Below are 18849 nucleotides of genomic sequence, written 5' to 3'. Positions count from 1 at the left end.
AGATTCTGTCCAGCGAGGGCGGAGACGTTTCACCACTAAGTCAACCACAGACGCCACATTCACAATTCAGTCAGCAAGGCAGGCTATGAAAGAGAGCTGGGCCAACTCAAGTTCAAATCCTCACCTTTTGGTCTCATTTCCACAAAAAGAGGTGCCAGGTGGGCATTGTGTGCTGAGCAGTAGGCCGCCACTTGGGTCGCATGCGTCCTACACTGGGAGTGCTGGTTCCAGTTCCAGCTTCCTGCTGTAGGCCTGGGAGGCAGTAGATGATGGCCTGAGCTCTTGGGTCCCTGCCACCCCCACAGGGGACCAGGATGGAGACCCTGGCTCTTGCTGGGCCACTCCTGGCCACTGCAGGCATTTGGAGAGTGAACCACCAAATGGAAGATCTCTCCGTCACTCCCTGTCCCCATCACTCCATCTTTTGGGTAATGGCACAGTGATACTCCCGACTGTCTAACTCGAGGAGTTGCCGTGAGAACCATCAAGGGTGAGATGTGTGGAAGCTCTCTGTAAAATACCACAGCTTCAGCTGTTAACAGGCCCCAAATGTGCACAACCACCTTCCCCAGCTGTCTCCAGGTTGTAATTGTAAAAAGTAAGTCGGGGACGCCACCTACTGGCTCAAAATATGTACTGTACCTGACCAGCGGCAAGAGCAAAACCAATCTCAATTTTGCCACACCTTTGTAACTGTTATATCATACACTTTACATTTTCCTTTAACCAACTCGGTTTGTAGAAATAGCATCTTTGGGAGCCGGCGCCGTGGCTCAATAGGCTAATCCTCCACCTTGCGGCGCCGGCACACCGGGTTCTAGTCCCGGTTGGGGCGCCGGATTCTGTCCCGGTTGCCCCTCTTCCAGGCCAGCTCTCTGCTATGGCCAGGGAGTGCAGTGGAGGATGGCCCAGGTGCTTGGGCCCTGCACCCCATGGGAGACCAGGAAAAGCACCTGGCTCCTGGCTCCTGCCAGGATCAGCGCGGTGCGCCGGCTGCAGCGGCGGCCATTGGAGGGTGAACCAACGGCAAAGGAAGACCTTTCTCTCTCTGTTTCTCTCTCTCACTGTCCACTCTGCCTGTCAAAAAAAAAAAAAAAAAAAAAAAAAGAAATAGCATCTTTGAGGTGAACTTATAATTATTGTCATAAGTGTAAAATTAGGCTGAAACCTGCCAAAAAGAGCAAAACTATGAAATACAAAATAAAATATTAAATAGGACGGGGGTTGGTGTTGTGGTGCAGTGGGTTAGCTGCCTGCAGTGCTGGCATCCCACGTCAGCAACAGTTCGAGTCCCGGCTGCTTCACCTCTGCTAATGTGCCTGGGAAAGCAGTAGAAGACAGCCCAGTCCTGCTGCACCCATGTGGGAGACCGAGAAGTCCTGGCTTCAGTCTGGCCCAGCCCCGGCCATTGTGGCCATTTGGGGAGTGAATGAGTGAATGGAAGAGCTCTCCCTCTCTCTCTCTTTTTCAGATAAATAAATATTTCTAAAATAAGTAGGACGTGTTGCCTGGAAAAGGTGGAGCTTGAGGCTCCCCGATACAATGGGGATTAACAAAACGCACGACTGGAGACCCTCAGTTCTCCAGCAGATGGGGCGGGCTCGGCCCGGAGCTGTCGTTTGGGACCTGCACATCCCGTACGAAGTGCCTGGGTTTGAGTTCTCCGCTTCTGCATCCAGCTTCCTGACGATGTGCACCTGGGGGCGCAGCAGGTGGTGACTTCAATACTTGGATTGAGTTCTGGTTCCTGTAGCCTGGCCCAGCTCTGGCTACTGCAGGCATCTGGGGAGTTAGTGGAAGATGGGACATTTCTGTTGTACTGTTTCCAAAAAAATCATTCAAAAGAGGAAAGGGGAGAGGAGAGGAGGGGAGGGGAGGGGAGGGGAGGGGAGGGAGGAAGCCAGCCTCTAGGATGACACATTAGGTGCTTGGGAAACGCTGTCGGTATGAATGGGACTCTTCCAAGGGAGGGTGACATCCCCTTCGCTCTGCCCAAGCTCCCTCAGCCTGGAGGATTGAAGAAACTTTTTCAGCCACAAAAAAGCAGAAAATAAACTCTTATATTGTAGCACTTTCCAGCACAGCCCAAGTGGGGCCACTGTTCAGCTCCTGGTGCCAGGGCCCACGGCTCCCGGGCACTGCGGAGGGTGTGGTGGGCACTCCGCTCGGCGCCACGTCTGGCTTTCTGGCCAGAAACCCTTCGCTGGATGGCCCCGTGCCAGCATCCCGGCTCTGGCTCAGAAGACTGCTCCTGGGTCTGTGCCCGCTAAGCTGGCCAGCGCTCACTGCCCACTGGGAGCCTCTGCTTCCCCAGTGCTGGGTTATGGACCCTGTTTTCCAGGGCTCAGCCCGCAGCTAGAGCTGCATGGCTTCCTGCTCCACTGTCTGGTCCGAGGGTGCCAGGTATTTCTCTTGGATGCCCAGCGTGCTGAGGGAGGGTGTGTCAAGGTGATAGCATAGGCAGATGGGAAGCTGGTCTGTGCAGGATCAGACCTCCAGGGATGCCTGCCCTCCAATCCCCCCCACCCCTCTTCCTTCTCATTACAGCTTTACACCACAGGCCGCAAGGACCTAGGAGATCTGGGAAGCCCACCAAGGCAGCCAGACCTGAGTGCTCCTGGCTTTGCCTCTTCCCACACTGCTAGGCTCACAGGTACATCACATGGCACCGAAGTCAGGCCAGGGGGTTCAAATCCTGCTTTTCCCACTTCCTTCTTCTCATCCGTAAGTATCACTTGCGTTGTTGTGAGGATCAAATGGGACAATGAACAGGAAGTGCCGGGCATGGCACCTGCACATACTGGGTACTCAATAAATGTTTGTGACTTCTCTTTTTCTGCCAGAGAAGGAATTTATGGGGGCCGGTGTTGTGGAGCGGGAGGTTTTGTCACTAGTTCCAATATAAGCACCCCGTATTGGAGTGCTGGTTCAAGCCCTGGCTACCTTGCTTCTGGTCCAGCTCCTTGCTAACGTGCGGGGAAGGCAGCAGACAGCGGCCCCTGCCACTCACGTGGGAGCCTGGGTGGAGTCCTTGACTCAGAGCCCAGCCGCTTCATCCACGAAGTGGCCTTTCTGTGCCATCCCTCTGGCTCCAGCCATCGGAACCCATCTCACCCCTACTCAGACTGATTCTGACCCGGGCCCCCGCGTCACTCGGGGAAGCTGCCTCTGACAACGGCTCAGCGCCACTGGAGTCCATCTTGCCTGACCTGTCGCGATCAGAAACCCTTCCCTGAGTCCATGCTCTGAGCAGGGCCCCAGAAGCTCTGCATGTGGCCCCATTCGCCACAGTCCAAAGCCCCGCCCACAAGTCACGCCACCCAGTTTGAAGCCCCTACACCTCTGCCTGTAGCGTTCCTGTTCCCACTTAGGGCCAGCACAGCCCAAGCGGGGCCAATGTTCCTGGTGCCGGGGCCCACGGCTCCTGGGCACTGCTGAGGGTGTGGTGGGCACTCCGCTCGGCCCATGCCCTCCGTGAAGCTTCTCTCACCCATCTGCCCCCCTCAGTAGAGCTGTTCACTCCCTTCCTTGTGCCAATCTCTGGTTTCTTACCCACAGTGGAGTGGAACCTTAAGGGGGTTAGGATGAGGGGCAGAATCTAAAACTAGCACGAATATGTATGGGCAAAAGTGCCCTGGGACACTGCTCCAGGGGCTGGCACTGTGCAGCAGGAGGTTAGGTCACTGCCTGCAGCACCAGCATCCCATACCCAGGCGCCAGTTGAGTCCCAGCTGCTCTGATTCCAATCAGCTCCCTGCTAATGTGCCTGGGAAAGCAGCAGACAGCCCTAGTACTTGGGCCCCAGATGGAATTCCTGGCTCCTGGCGTTGGCCTGGCCCAGCCCTGGCCTTTGTGGCCATTTGAGAAGTGAACCAGCAGATGGAAAAATCCCTTCTGTCTCCCTCTCTCTCTGCGCCACTCTGCCTCCCAGACGAAAAATAAATCTTTATTAAAAAAAATATTCTTCAAATCACTGGTTAAATGCAGCGATATCCACAGTTCTGTGAACACAACCCTGTGTGACGCGCGGAGCACATGAAATGATGTGCAGTAAAATATTACAGCAACATAATACACAGCTCTTTAAATCCCCTTCCTCTTGCTAGCACATGTAGATGAACTGGCCAACATTACCCCCGGTGCAAGGTGGCCCCTTTATGGCTCCATCACACCCCACTGCCACCGTTCCTCACTCCTCTGCTTCTGGGAGCTCTGTCCCCGCACAGGAAAGCATCTAACACAGAGCACAAAGTGCTGGCTGGAAGTGAGGCTCTGCACCCGAACAGTCTGGAGCCCCCCTCGTCTCCTGCATCCCATGTAGATGTGGACTCTGAGGCCATCGGCCTGGAGGGCCGGGGCTGCCCTGTCCTGCTTCGTGTCCGGTCTCTGTGATCTGACAGACACCAGCCCGTGACCACAGCTCCCTCACCAACTCTGCTCAAAGGCCTCACTGTCTCTTGTATGGCTCTGGACACAACACATCCGGCCTGACATCGTGGTGCAGCAGCTTAAACTGCCACTTGCTGGTTTTACGTCTTGGTTACTCCACTTTTTTGTTTCAAAAATGTATTTATTTGAAGGAAGGGTTAGAGAGAATCTTTCAACCCCTGGTTTACTCCCCAGATGGCCACAACAGCTGGAGCTAGACCAAGCCGAAGCCAGCAGCCAGAAGTCAGGAGACAGGAGCTTCGTCCGGGTCTCCCAGGTGGGTGCTGGGGCCCAAGCACTTGGGTCACCTGCTGCTGCTTTCCCAGGCCATTAGCAGGGAGCTGGATCAGAGGTAGAGCAGCCGGGTCTTAAACTGGTACCCATTTGGGATGCTGGTGTCACAGGTGGTAGTGGCTTTACCTGCTATGCCACAATGCTGGTCCCGCTACTCCACTTTTAATCCAGCTTACATGCCAAGGAACGAAGATCGCCACCCTTGTAAGACGCCAGGATGGAATTCCTGGCTCCTGGCTGTTGCAGCTATTTGGGGAGTGAACCAACAAATGGAAGATCTCTCTCTTCCTGTCACTCTGCCTTTCGAATAAATAAAGTCAATCATACACACACATCTACAGAACACATCTGCCATCTGCCGGCTCCCACCTCATCTCGCCCTAGCCCTCTTCTGCCTCGGTGACTGGCACAACCACCCATCCCACCGTCTAAGCCGGAAGCCTGCTGCCTTTGGTCTGTTCCACCCGTAACCATTTAGTCACCAGCTCCTGCAGTCCGCATCCTTTTCTGATCTGCGTTCTCTTTCTAGTCTCCCTATATATGTATTTCATTCTGTTCTCACTTAGCAGGACTAAAACTCTGCCGTCCCAAATCACATCCCTTAAGTGTGCTTTCCACACTCGGAAGAGCTTTTGTAAAATGTGCATCTGATCCAGGCACACCCTGACAGCACTAGTGGAACAGTACTCAACCGTGAACTGAAGTCCACGCTCTGCAGTAGCGCATCCAAGCCCTCCACTGCCAGCCAGCCTGCCCCTGCACCCCGGCACCCTCCGATGCCCTCCACACACAACACTCCAGGCCAACAGAACCCTTTGCATTTCTCCCAGTGACGGGGTCACTTCTGGGTCTAAGGTGCTGCTGCTTCGGATCGGCATCCTCTCTTATCCTCAGGACAGCAATCCTGAAGCATAGGAAAGACGGTCACAGGGAACCCACCTTCACGGAATCAGTCACCTACAAGGGCAGTGACTGCACCTCCCGAGGCCACTCCTAGACCCCATGTCTCACCCCCTCAGCTACGGCCAGGAGAGGCTGGACAGAAAGGATACGAGGAGAAATGGAAGTCAGCTCCCATTGCTGCAGACATCATGGCTTCCAGGCTTCGCTGCTCTTGGACTCCAAAACAGTAGCCATTGGCTTTATCCACAGCCTGCAGGACTCGCTGGATGCTCTCCTTGTCCTGAGCAGGAAGGACAGAAACAGCCCTGTGAGGATGGAGGCTGCAGTAGACAGCAGGCCTCCTCAAACACACCTTCCCAGGCACCGTCCGGCCCCGTGGTGCCTCTGGGCACACAGCTCCCCAGGCCTGGGGGGAGTGCCGCGTGGCTCTTTCCTGATGCAACCACCCTGACCAGAACACAAAAGCTCTTCCATCTCTTCCAAGTTCCCCTGGATCTCCTACTGTAGACACCATCCCCCATCCTCATCTTTTTTTTTTTTTTAAAGATTTATTTATGGGGGCCAGCGCCGTGGTGTAGTGGGTGAGGCTGCTGCCTGTAGTGCTAGCATCCCATATGGACACCAGTTCGAGTCCTGGCTGTTCCACTTCCAATCCTGCTCTCTGCGATAGCCTGGAAAACCAGTGGAAAATGGCTCAAGTCCTTGGGCCCCTGCACCCACAGAGGAGACCCGGAAGAAGCTCCTGGCTCCCAGCTTTGGATCTGCGCAGTTCCGGCCGTTGCAGCCACCTAGGGAGTGAACCAGCGGATGGAAGACCCTCCCACCCCCAGCCTCTCCTTCTCTGTTTAACTCTGACATCCAAGTAAAATAAATAAATCTGTAAAAAAAAAAAAAAAAAAAAAAAAAAAAAAAAAAGATTTATTTATTTGAAAGGCAGAGACAGAGAAAGAGGTCTTCCATCTGCTGGTTCACTCTAAATGACTGCAACAGCTGGAGCTCGGCTGATCTGAAGCCAGGTGCCAAGAGCTTCCCTGAGGTTTCCCGTGTGGGTGCAGGGGCCCAAGCAATCAGGGCATCCTCCCCTGCTTTCCCAGGCCACAGCAGAGAGCTGACTGTCCTTCACCTGAGGAACATCAACTCACCTGCCTCCCCTACCCAACCACGTCCCCTGTAAGGCCAGGGGCTTGTTTCAGAGGGATCCCCAGCCCTGGCTCAGTGCCACTGGTCATCAAGGAGGCATTCAGTAAGTATGTGCGGTATTTCACTACACTGGTTCATTACCTGTGGTGTTAAGAATAGCCCACATCACCGAATGGGGGTGCATCAAGTCACTGCTTGTATAGTCCCTGCCACAGTGCCTAGCAGAGAAGGCCTTCAGCAAGTGCTACCTGCTATGTTCACACACAGAATCTGCCATCTCATAACAGAGAACAAAGCATGGATTGGGGCCGGGCTGTGGCGCAGTGGGTTAACACCGTGGCCTGAAGCACCGACATCCCATACGGGTGCCAATTTGAGACCCAGCTGTTCCACTTCCTGTCCAGCTCTCTGCTATGGCCTGGGAAGGCAGTAGAAGATGGCCCAGTGGCCCAAGTCCTTGGGCCCCTGCACCCATATGGGAGACAGGGAAGACACTCCTGACTTTGGATCGGCGCAGCTCCAGCCGTTGCAACCATCTGGGGAGTGAACCAACAGATGGAAGACCTCTCTCTCTCTACTTTCTTTTTTTTCTTTTTTTTTTTTTGACAGGCAGAGTGGACAGTGAGAGAGAGAGACAGAAAGAAAGGTCTTCCTTTTCCGTTGGCTGCGGCCAGCGCACCGCGCTGATCCAAAGCCAGGAGCCAGGTGCTTGTCCTGGTCTCCCATGGGGTGCAGGGCCCAAGCACTTGGGCCATCCTCCACTGCACTCCCTTGCCACAGCAGAGAGCTGGCCTGGAAGAGGGGCAACCGGGACAGAATCCAGCGCCCCGACCGGGACTAGAACCCGGTGTGCCAGCACCGCAGGCGGAAGATTAGCCTATTGAGCCGTGGCGCCGGCCATGACCTCTCTCTCTCTGCCTCTCCTCTCTCTGTGTAATTCTTCAAATAAATAAATAAATCTTTTTAAAAAAGTATGGATTACAAAGGAAAGAGGGGGGCCTGCATTATGACACAGCGGGTTAGGCCACCCCCTGCGATGCTGGCATTCCAGAGGAGCACTGGTTGGTGTCTCAGCTGCTCCACTTTCAATCCAGCTCCCTGCTAATGAGCCCGGGAAAGCAGCAGAGAATGGCCCAAGAGAATGGTCCCTGCCACCCACGTGAATGACCAGGATGGAGTTCCTGGCTCCTGGCTTTGACTTGAACTAACATTGGTTATTGCAGCCATTTGGGGAGTGACCAAGTACATTGAACATCTCTATCTATGCCTCTCAAATAAATAACTCTTAAAAAAAAAAAAAAAAAAAAAGAGAGAGAGAAAGAAAGAAAAAGGGAAGAACCAGGGACAGGCAACTGACATGAAAATTAAGATACTGCTTAAGGGCTGGAGCTGTGGCATCACAGGTAAAGTTGCCACTTGCAGTGCCTGCAGCCCATGTGGGCACTGGTTTGAGTACCGGCTGCTACACTTTTGATCCAGCACTCTGCTATGGCCTGGGAAAGCAGTGGAAGATGGCCCAAGTGCTTGGGCTCCTGTACCCACATGGGAGACCCAGAAGATGTTCCTGGTTCTTGGCTTCAGATCAGCCCAGGTCCAGCCACTGCGGCCATTTGGGGAGAAGACCTCTCTCTCTCTGTAACCCTGCACTTCAAATAAATAAGTAAATCTTATAAAAACAAAACAAAACAAAAGGTGCTGCTTGAGATGCCAGCCTCTCATATTAGGTGCCTGGGTTTGAGGCCCGGCTCTGTGACCAATTCCAGCTTCTTGCTAATGCACACTCTGGGAGGCAGCAGGTGATGGCTCAAGCAGTTGGGCTCCTGCTATCCATGTAGAAAACTGGACTGAATTCCAGTTCTTGGCTTTGGCCTGACCCAGCCCCAGCTGTTTTTAGCAAATGGAGAATGAATCCGCAGATCTGAGCTCTTTTTTGCCTTTCAAATAAATAAATAAATAAAAACAAGAGAAAGGGTAGAGGCAAGTCAGTTCAAGGAAAGGAATCTACAAAGTACCTGTCTCTCCCAGGCGCTCTCTGCAGGGTGCAAGGTAAGAGGCACAGGGTTTGGGCACCTGCCCAGCTGACGGGCCTGACAGACACGCCCTGGACGAGGACAAGTGTCTCGCTGAGGGCTTCCTGAACCCACCTTTTTTCACACCGAGGAGGACGTGTATGGAGGGGACCCAGGACTCCAGAAGAGATCAGGTGAGAACGTGGGCCACTCTCTTTACTGGAATCCTGCCCACCACAGCCTTTCCCACCAAAACCAAGAGGACCCTGTGACAGTCCAAGCCAGGACAAAGACCACTGTCTGCACAGCTTCCTGTGCCCCTGGCTTGGGGAGTCTCAAGCACAGCCAGACAGCAGGGGAAGAGGCCTGCTAGTGCCCAGTACCTGGATGTTCAGAGGGATAAAGGAGACCAGGCTGTAGTCTTCGATGAGCTGCACCAGCTTCTCATTGAGCTGGCGGTAGTGGCGGAAGAAAGGGTCAGAAGCCAGGTGGTCGAGCAGGTAGGAGAGGTCCAGGACCTCTGTGTAGTAGTCCAGGTTGAAGGCTAAGGAGAGAAACCAGTGTCGGGGCAGCTGGCATCAGGCTGAAGTCTGAGGACTGCCACAGTATTTTCTTCTGGTGCAGCATCCTGCACACGGCACAGTAAATTAGCACAGCCATTTCAGAAAACAGCTGTCAACGTGCAGCAGGCTCCTACCTACACGCACACGCACACTGCCATACCTTGACTCAACAATCTCACTTCCGATAATTTATCCGAAGCAGGCATTCATCGGACTCCAGATCTGCCAGAGCCTCATGCAGAATTTCCTGGCTTCCAAAACCGTTAGAAATAAATGTGGCTGAACCCAGCTGGTCTACGGTATTTTGGGTGCAGCAGCCCAAACCAAGACAAGGCCTTTATGTCTATCTGTCCCTCCACTGGCTCCTTCTCGACACTCAGGCCTCAGCTCAGAAGCGACTGCCCCAGAGCCGTCAGATACCGCTCAGCCCCCACTCACTGCCGCTGTCAGGTCACCTTGCTTTAATTCCTTCACACCCACGTCACCAACCGCAGCTCTCGTCTCCAGAATCTACAACGGTATCTGGCACAGAGTGACAGAAACGGGCCAGATCAGGACCTGCCTGTGGTTACCATCACAAGGCCTGCGCGGCCCGCCCGAGGCAGCCTCCCTCTGCTGAGACCTCGGCCTCAGCCTGGCCGGCTGCAGCGGCTTGCGCCTTTGCACGCCCGGGGCGGGAGGTCTTACCCAGCTTCCCGTAGTGCTCGATGAGGTCCATCTTGGAGAGGAGGTTGACGTGAGGCAGCTCCACGTGCAGCATGGTGGCCAGGGAGGTACACAGTACCGAAATGAACTTGGCTGGGTCTGTGCAGTAGTGAGAATCCACGAGGTGCACAGCCGTCAGCTGGAAGCGGAAGACACGGGACCCTCAGAGCCCAAGTCTCCCCCATCAGGCCGGGCGCTCGAGACGGCGTAAGCTGTCCCTTTCAGTCTCCTCCTCTTTCTGTTTTGTTCTAATGCCACCCTCATTTCCTTCTCCCAGGACATAAGGGGCACTCTTCCTACAAGATGCCTTGCACCAGCGCCTTCCGGTGGGCAGCAGGCTCAAATCCCACCGCATCTGATTTCATTCTTTCACTTCTGCCAACCGACTTAAAACACTCACCATGTCACTTTTTACAAAATCCCTCCTTACTCCCAAAAATGCCAACTCGAGAACACACACGTCCATTTAACAAATAAGAAACTGAGGTTCAGAGAGATGAACCGACTCTCCCAGGCCACACAGCGAGTCAGTGGCACAGCCAGGATTTGAACTCCCATCTATATTACTCCGAAGAGTCAGGCTCAGCCCCTACCTCGCTGTGTGACATGGGGGCGTGGCATCTGTCCTCCTCCCTCTCTCAGTTCTGCAAATGGGTCTCCCTGGCCCGAGACGCACCCTGAGGTCCCACTGTGCCATCTGGGAGAAGATGTTGCGCAGAGCGCCATGGTGCGTGCACAGCTCCACCTGGCCCGGGCAATCGAAGAGGAAGTAGTGACCGCGGAGAGGGTCGAGCTTGGCACGCAGCCAGTCCAGGTTGGCTTCCAGGTACTCCATGCAGTAGAGGAGGCCGCCGTTGGGCCCCAGCCGCAGCGCGTCCATCACGTCGCCCAGCCCCACCAGCTCGCCCACGTCCACGGCGCACTCGTACGGCAGCCCCTCGTTGGCCGGGTCCAGGTTCACCACCGCCACGCGCCGGCCCAGCGCGCGCAGGAATTCACTCATGCCCAGACAGTAGGTGGTCTTCCCCGAGCCCGGCGGGCCGATCACCGCCTGCCCGAAAGCGGTGGCGGGAGCGGCCTCTGCCATGGGCGCACGCGGCCAGGCGCGGGGCAAGCCGAATCAGTGGGGAAACAGGACAGTCAGCCGCGCAGGAGGAAAGACCGACGGCGGGGACAAGACCTACTGGCCTGCAGTTAGCTGGAGGCTGACGGGGAAGGACAAGTGTCTCGTACCACACAACAGCAGAGACCAAGCGGTACGCAAAGGGAGAAAATGACCCGGTACTACCCGATCGGCCCTCGACTTCCGGACAGCGCCGGAAGCCGCGGGCCCTGGGGGCGGAAGCCCCGCCCGAAACCCGGTGACGTAGTCGGTGGAAGGGCGTGGCCACGCAAACGCATTTCTTCCTGGGAGCGGAAACGCCTCTTGTCATTTCCCGGCCTTCTCCAGGCCCCAGATAAGAGAGGGGGGTGCGTCGGTACACTTTATTCTCCCATCACATCGCAGGCCTGGGGCGTCTCCCGCGGACTCGCCGCCGCCCGGTGCCGGCCAGTCAGGCCCCCGACCGTCCCGAGAGCACCAGGAGCGCGCTCCTCTTCCCAGGCGCGTAGGTCACTCCGGACAGCCCAGCGTCTCAGAGCGCTGGGGGCCGGGCCGGGGCCTGGCAGACCCACGAGCACCGCTCGTCAAGCCTTAAAATCCGGAAGGCGGAGAGGGGGCTTCGGCTGCTCCCGCACGGCGGCGCAGTCACTCGGGCTCGGCGCAGCCGGCCGCCCTCACGAAGGCGAGGTCTGTCCGAAACTTCATGCTGGTGGCTGGCTGGCGGCGCAGCAGTGCCTCGCCCTGGTCCTGAGGTAGGGGCTCGTCGTAGATGGTGGAAATGAGCCCCAGGCCGGTGCCGCGGGGCCTCTTCTGCTGCCCAAAAGGCTGTAGCTTCTCTCCGTGGTACCTGGATGAGAAAGGCTCCCCGTGAGAGGGCCGCTCTCTCTCAGCCCCGTCACAGGGCCGGAGCGCAGGGAATAGGGCCGCACCGTGGGTGCGGGTGAGGCCACCGCCTGCCATGCCGGCATCCCACGTGGGCCCAGGCTCACGGCCCCCTGCTAACGCACCTGGGAAAGCAGCGGGGGATGGCCCAACTGCCTGGGCCCCTGCACCCACGTGGGAGACCCGAAGCTTCTGGCTCCTGGCTGCACCTGGCCCAGCCCTGGCTGTTGTGGCCACGTGAACCAGCAGATGGCAGGTCTCAATCTCTCTCTCTCTCTCTCTCTCTCTAACTCTCACTTGCAAATTAAATAAATAAATCTTTTTTTTTTTTTAATTTTTGACAGGCAGAGTGGACAGTGAGAGAGAGAGAGAGACAGAGAGAAAGGTCTTCCTTTTGCCATTGGTTCACCCTCCAATGGCTGCCACGGCTGGTGCGCTGTGGCAGGCGCACCGTGCTGATCCGATGGCAGGAGCCAGGTACTTATCCTGGTCTCCCATGGGGTGCAGGGCCCAAGCACTTGGGCCATCCTCCACTGCACTCCCTGGCCACAGCAGAGAGCTGGACTAGAAGAGGGGCAACGGCAACCCGGACAGAATCCGGTGCCCCGACCGGGACTAGAACCCGGTGTGCTGGCGCCGCAAGGCGGAGGATTAGCCTGGTGAGCCGCGGAGCCAGCCATAAATAAATCTTTTTTTTTTTTTTTTTTTTTTTTTTTTGACAGGCAGAGTGGACAGTGAGAGAGAGACAGAGAGAAAGGTCTTCCTTTGCCGTTGGTTCACCCACCAATGGCCGCCGCGGCCGGCGCACCGCGCTGATCCAATGGCAGGAGCCAGGAGCCAGGTGCTTTTCCTGGTCTCCCATGGGGTGCAGGGCCCAAGCACTTGGGCCATCCTCCACTGCACTCCCTGGCCACAGCAGAGAGCTGGCCTGGAAGAGGGGCAACCGGGACAGAATCCGGCGCCCCGACCGGGACTAGAACCCGGTGTGCCGGCGCCGCTAGGTGGAGGATTAGCCTAGTGAGCCGCGGCGCCGGCTAATAAATCTTAAAAACAAGCTACAACAATCTGGTCTGGATCTTTGCTCTCGGCTCCTCTATCCACTGACAGCGCCAGCAGCGGGGGCCTCAGCCACACGCTGGTTCCGTCACTGGAGACTCCCCAGCAGCTCTCGAGTCCTAACTGCAGACTGCAGAATGAGCGAACAGGCGATCAACAGCCTGTTAAGTCAGCGCTTGGTCTAAACAAAACAGTGCCAGAACCACTTTTTCCTTCTAATTCTGCTTCAAAGTTTGTCCCCAAGCACCCTCCCACGTCCAACTGGGAAAAAGGAAACCAGGGTACAGCTGAAGGCTGCCTTGGAGCCTCAACGAGTCCCTCAGCCACACTCACCCCAATCCACGCTTGCACCTGGGGTGCTGGCCATCACCATCCAATGCCTCGGGCACCCCTGAGCACCTGCTGCCCAAGCCTTGGCCCTCGGCCCATCCCTGTCGCTCCATCACCTTCCGCCCAATGCCCTGCAGAGGGAAGGGACAAGACTCAAAACTTGGGGCTCCTGCCGAGGAGGAGGATGGGGATGGGAGGAAGAGGAAGGACGGAGGTAGAGAAGGAAAAGGGGGTCAGTGGGCGGGGCACAGCACTACTCACCTTGGTGTGGCGCTCAAAGGTTCCCACCTGGCGTTCAATCACAGAGCCATCTTCCCGGCCTTCACGGAGTCTCTGTTCCAGACGCATCTGGACAGCGTCTCGGGCATCCTTGTCTCCAGCACCTGGGGTACCAGAGCCAGTTTGTGGAAGGGGGGCCCTCAGCAGAAGGGGGAAATCAGGCTTCTAGGACCCCTATGAGATTTATTCATTTCATGGTGCTCCGTTACGTTCTATCACTAGACTGTGCGCCAGGCAACATTAGGACCAGGCTGCCCCACCCCATCTTACAGGTGAGGAAATTCTAGTGCAGAAGTCACAGCGCCAGCAAATGAGGGAGATGGGGCTGAACCCAGTCTCCCCTCTACAAACCCCCTCACTTGTTATTTTTGCTGCTCTGATCAGAACTTGAGCTGACTATCCCACTGTACTAGCAGCCCATCTGCCCCAGAGCTCCCAGAGGCCCTGTCTTCTCCTCCACAAGGAAAGAAAAGTTCTGTCTACAACCACTACTGCATGCACTCAACTAGAGATGATTTAAGAGAGGAACTCTCTCTGGGCTGCCCGAAGGGAGCTGTTCCTCTGTTAAACAGGTCTGGCAAAGTGTCGCTGCAAGGCCAGGCACCAGTCCCCCGTCCCGTGGTTGCCAGTCCTTGCCCAGTACCTCTGTCGTAGTATATACTCATGTCCACGTCCCAGTCATCGGCTGTCTGTTCATCGAAGTCTGTAGGGATAGAAAAGCATCCAGAAGAGTACCGTAAGGATCTTCAGTTCTGCTGAGAGCTAAACCTAGAGTTAAGACATATGTTCTACAACTTGGGACTTTTGTTTGGCTCACTCCCCAAACGCCCACATCAGCTGGGGCTGGCCTGAGCCAAAGCTGGGAGCCTGGAACATAATCCAGGTCTCTCATGTGATTGGCAGGAACCCAATTACTTGAGAGCACCGCTGTTTCCCAGGGTCCACACTGTCAGGAAGCTAGAGATAGATGCCAGAGCTGGGAACAATGATGAGGCTGGAACTCATCCTCTCCATCCCGCTGATAACCCACTCCCAGAAAGGAAGACTGGTCTCAGGGTAAGCTGATCCCTGGCCTTCTGTCTGAGCTTACCGCCAGGGATCTGCCATGCAGAAGAGGGGACCCCAAGAGAATGCAGCAGCGATGGCCCCCGCCCTTGCCTGGGTGCTGGTTTTACCTCCTTCTTCTTCCTGCCAGAACTGGGCGTCGGTGTAGAACACCAGGCCGGAGCCACCCTTCTCCCACTTCAGCTCGATCTCCTCCTCGAAGAGCCGCTCGGTGGTTCGCTCCTGCCTCGTCACATCCTCGTGCAGTGCTTCGTGCCGCTCCCACTCCTCACCCCGGTCATCGTCCTGGGAGAAGGAGGGGAGGTGACCCGCCTGCTCCCATGCGAGACGTGCGTGGGAGTGGGCCCTCACCTCCATCCCTTCCGATTTCTCCAAGCAGCAGCAGGAGTTTGGCCCTTGAAGCCTTGGCCAACACACCTCTCCTTCCCCCACAAGCCTGATTCACTCTTGGCTCTGTGTGTTTGGTCATGGGGTTCCCCATGCCTGAAATGTCTACCCTCCCCTCCAACAGCCTCTTCTCCAGATGTCCCTCGGGTCCTAACAGCTGCACAGAGCCCTCCCGAACAGGTGCCTCGCCAATCTCAGTGCTAATCAACACATCCAGTTTAGGCCTTTATACATGTCCCAAGAAAGAAGGACAAGAACTAACACTGTGTGGCTTCTGTGTCAATTCCTTCAGTCACCCCAGCACCCTGTGAGATGAGGACCGTTACTCCCATTTTCCAGATGAGCCGAGGTTCCGGAGTCAAGTGACTTGCCCGAAACATTAGACCGGAGAGCAGAGCTGGTGTGCAAACCAAATCGCCACCCACGCAGCCTTTCCAGAAGCTGCTTCTCTCCCTTTGGGGAAACATTAGCTTCCTGAGGGCAGGAAATGGGTCTTAGAATGCTTTTGAACAAAATCTTACACTAGCCCCTGGCTTACAACTGTGGTTGGACTTGTGGAAAGACAGGCTGACTGCTGGAGTGAAACCCTGGGGGCCCCTGTCCCAGGTAGACCCCAGGAGGCTTCAGCAGGGGCTGACACCGTCAGGATGGTAGCACCTCAAGGACGTGGTCCAGATGTACTAGCGATGCTGGGCTGCGAAAGCATGGGTCACTTACTTTTTTTTTATTTTTAAAGATTTATTTATTTAAAGAGTTATATATAGACAGAGAGCTTCCATCCACTGGTTCACTTCCCAGATGGCTGCAATGGCCAGGGCTGGGGCAGGTCAAAGCCAGGAGCCAGGAGCTTCAGCCGGGCCTCCCACATGGGTGGCAGGGGCCCAAACACTTAGATCATCTTCTGCTGCTTCTTCCCAGGCAATTAGCAGGGAGATGGATCAGGAGTGCAGCAGCTGGGACTCCACCCAGTGCCCATACTGGGTGCAGGCAGGGACTTTATCCACTGTGCCACAACGCTGGCCCCAGGTGAATTACTTTTCACCCAGAATACACACTATAAAAAATTCCTAACTAATCCCACATCACTTGATTTTATGGATGGACAGCCAGGCTTGGAGAAAGCAGTCAAAGACTTGTCCATTCGCTGACAAAGTCAGAGCAGAGGCTGGTGTTCAATCTGCTGGTTCAAGGTCAGAAAGTAGAAGTGACTGCCAGCCACAGGGTGGAAGCCCACGGAGGTTAGAGAAGCAGGGGGTGGAGGGGTTCACATCTACTTAGATGACCTTAGGCAAGTCACTGTGCCTCTCTTGGCCGGTACGTTTTCATTTGTGAAAAGCCCTTCTATTCCTTCTGAGGGAATGAAAAGATGACCCACTGAGAAATCTAACTAGGGGCTGGCACCTTGGCGCAGCAAGTTAAAGCCCTGGCCTGCAACCCCAGCATCCCATACGGGCACCAGTTCAAGTTCTGGCTGCTCCACTTCCAATCCAGCTCCCAGCTAACGCATCTGGGAAAACAGCAGAGGATGGCTCAAGTGCATGGGCCCTGCACCCATGTGCAAGACCTGGAAGAAAGTCCTGGGTCCCGGGTCCTGGTTTTAGCCTGGCCCAGCCCCTGTCACTGTGGCCCGGTAGGTAGTAAACCAGCAGATGGAAGACCTCTCTCTCTCTCTGTCTCTGTCTCTCTCCATAACCCTGCCTTTCAAATAAAATCTTCAAAAGAAGAATCCTCCAACTGATGCTCTGGACGTTCCCACTACAGAAGTGCACACACGCACCTGCGGCTTCGGTCAGCGTCCGCGAGGCCTCCTGCTCCCGGAGCCCTCCCAAGGACCCCGGGTTAGGAGCCCTGTAATACACAGCTGAGGCGTGGTGTTGCCAACAGTGCCAGCAAGAACAGGGCTGCAGGCGTACTCACGTCTTCCGAGTGCGGCTCCTCCTCCTCCTGCTCTTCCCCTTCCTCCTCAGGCCCTCCGCAGGGGCTGGCTGGCACTTCGAGGCTGGCTCCCTGCGGTATCTCCTCACCCTCAGCTGTGTACACAAGCTCTTCCCGCTCCACGGTCTCCGAGTCCTCGTACTTGAAGGGCACGTTGCCGTAGCGTCGAGAGGAGCCCGTCTTGGGGAACTGGAGCTGCAGCTGGGTGATGATCCGAGGGGGCAGGCGGCAGGCCCTGATCAACTCCAGGAAGACCCGCAGGGGAGTGCCCACGTTGCCATTGGGCATCAGCACCGGTGGGTTCAGCTCTGGCAGCTGCCTCAGGTCGGCCAGCGTGAAGGCTTCACTGTCAGTCTTCCGCCTCTGCAGCTCCTTCCGGGTCTTAAAGGGAAAGGAGCCCAAACCTTGGGTGGAGAGAGAAGGGTGGATCTTGGAACCCAGAGGCTTCCAGAACACATGAGGCAAAGATCTGTCGAGGCTTAATGCCATTAGCCCAATGCTGCTCCTTCCTCCCCTCCTGGCCAGAAGCACCTACTAACCATGCCACTTGTCATCGTCTTGGCTGGGCACATGAGCTTGCTCCAGATCTCGTTCCCGCTGACCCTCTTGACTTTCAGCTGCACCGACTACCACTCCATCCCCCTGTGCCCCCTTTCACCAGCTTTCACATCTCAGTGTCTTTGCAAATGCATTTACCTGAACACCATTCTTTCCCACAAACTCAAGATCCAGATGAAAAGCCACACTTCCTGATCTCTCAAGAAAGCCAGTGTCTGCCAACGGAAGGAAGACCTTTCTCTCTGTCTCTCCCTCTCACTGTCTGTAACTCTACCTCTCAAATAAATAAGTAAAATCTTTAAACAGCACAAAACAAAAAACCTTTGTGGCCCTGGGCAGGCCTCTGCCCCCCCCCCCCCCCCCCCGGTTCACCAAGGTATGTGTATCCCCATTGCAAGCTCTCTTTCCCTCCTGAATAAACTCTTTGGAGAAGAGTTTTGGGTTGACAGAAACCTGTGGCCCTCCTGTGTCAGTGCAAAACCAACCCCTTAGATAGAGCAAAGGGTCTCAGAAGGAACCAGATAAACTGAAAAATTAAAGATCATCCGAATAGGCCTCTCTTTGTTTTTTCCTCTCCGCATTAAATTAAGGTGCAGGTTGGACCCTAAGCTCTATCCGGAATCCATCCAAACTCCGAAAGAGCGGGAACAAGAGGCCCGACTTAACCCTCACTGCCCCCAGGAGAAGCGCCTCTGTTCTAGCGCCCATGGATGCAGCTTATCATCTTTCTCGTACCTGATGCCTCAGTAGGTAGTCGAAGTCTGCGGATGAGACAGCGACCCGGCAGCCAAGTGCCCTGGGAATCCAGCCACCGGCGGCCCGAGTACATGCGGAGAAATCGCTGGGCTTGCGTCAGTCCTCGTACCGAGATCACGCAGCAGCAGGTGCGGGTCGAGACAGCGCCGGCATCGGTGGCCGAAGTCTCGGCGAGAGCTGGACCCTCAGCAGCAGGGCCGGCGGCAGTCGGGGCGGAGTCGGGAGCGGCATGGGGAGGGGCACGCTCAGGCCGATGCCGGTAGTGGAAACAGAGGAAGCCTCCGCCGCGCTGCTCTCGGAACTGGCTAAAGTAGCTCCGTAGTTGGGCCGAGCGCAACCCCGGGGGAATACCGCTCACGACCAGGTAAACTGCTGCCTCTTCCTCCGCCTCGCTGGGCGCCGCCATCTTGGACTGTCACATGATCGCCTGTAACCAAGTCTCGCGAGAGTATCCCGC

The 18849-nt window shown here is 55.9% G+C and overlaps 2 protein-coding genes across 2 annotated transcripts; both read right to left on the bottom strand.

Annotated features, from left to right (window-relative positions):
* Positions 1 to 2040: 2040 nt before the first annotated feature.
* GPN2 (GPN-loop GTPase 2) lies at positions 2041 to 11366 on the bottom strand. The gene is made up of 5 exons (XM_070079024.1): positions 10719 to 11366; positions 10025 to 10181; positions 9158 to 9318; positions 5775 to 5905; positions 2041 to 2428 (listed from the first exon to the last, which is right to left on the bottom strand). The coding sequence occupies exons 1-5, from the start codon at positions 11127 to 11129 to the stop codon at positions 2356 to 2358; spliced, it is 933 nt and encodes a 310-aa protein (XP_069935125.1). The 5' UTR covers positions 11130 to 11366; the 3' UTR covers positions 2041 to 2355.
* Positions 11367 to 11513: 147 nt separating this feature from the next.
* GPATCH3 (G-patch domain containing 3) lies at positions 11514 to 18849 on the bottom strand. Its single transcript, XM_070079023.1, has 7 exons — positions 18372 to 18849; positions 17061 to 17482; positions 14867 to 15041; positions 14335 to 14394; positions 13674 to 13795; positions 13416 to 13543; positions 11514 to 11991 (listed from the first exon to the last, which is right to left on the bottom strand). Exons 1-7 carry the CDS (start codon positions 18796 to 18798, stop codon positions 11790 to 11792), a joined length of 1536 nt encoding a protein of 511 aa, XP_069935124.1. The 5' UTR covers positions 18799 to 18849; the 3' UTR covers positions 11514 to 11789.

This window comes from Oryctolagus cuniculus, chromosome 7 (assembly GCF_964237555.1).
Source record: "Oryctolagus cuniculus chromosome 7, mOryCun1.1, whole genome shotgun sequence".
Lineage (NCBI taxonomy): Eukaryota > Metazoa > Chordata > Mammalia > Lagomorpha > Leporidae > Oryctolagus > Oryctolagus cuniculus.
The sequence above is the reverse complement of the archived record's forward strand: the minus strand, read 5'-3'. Positions and strand labels throughout refer to the sequence as shown.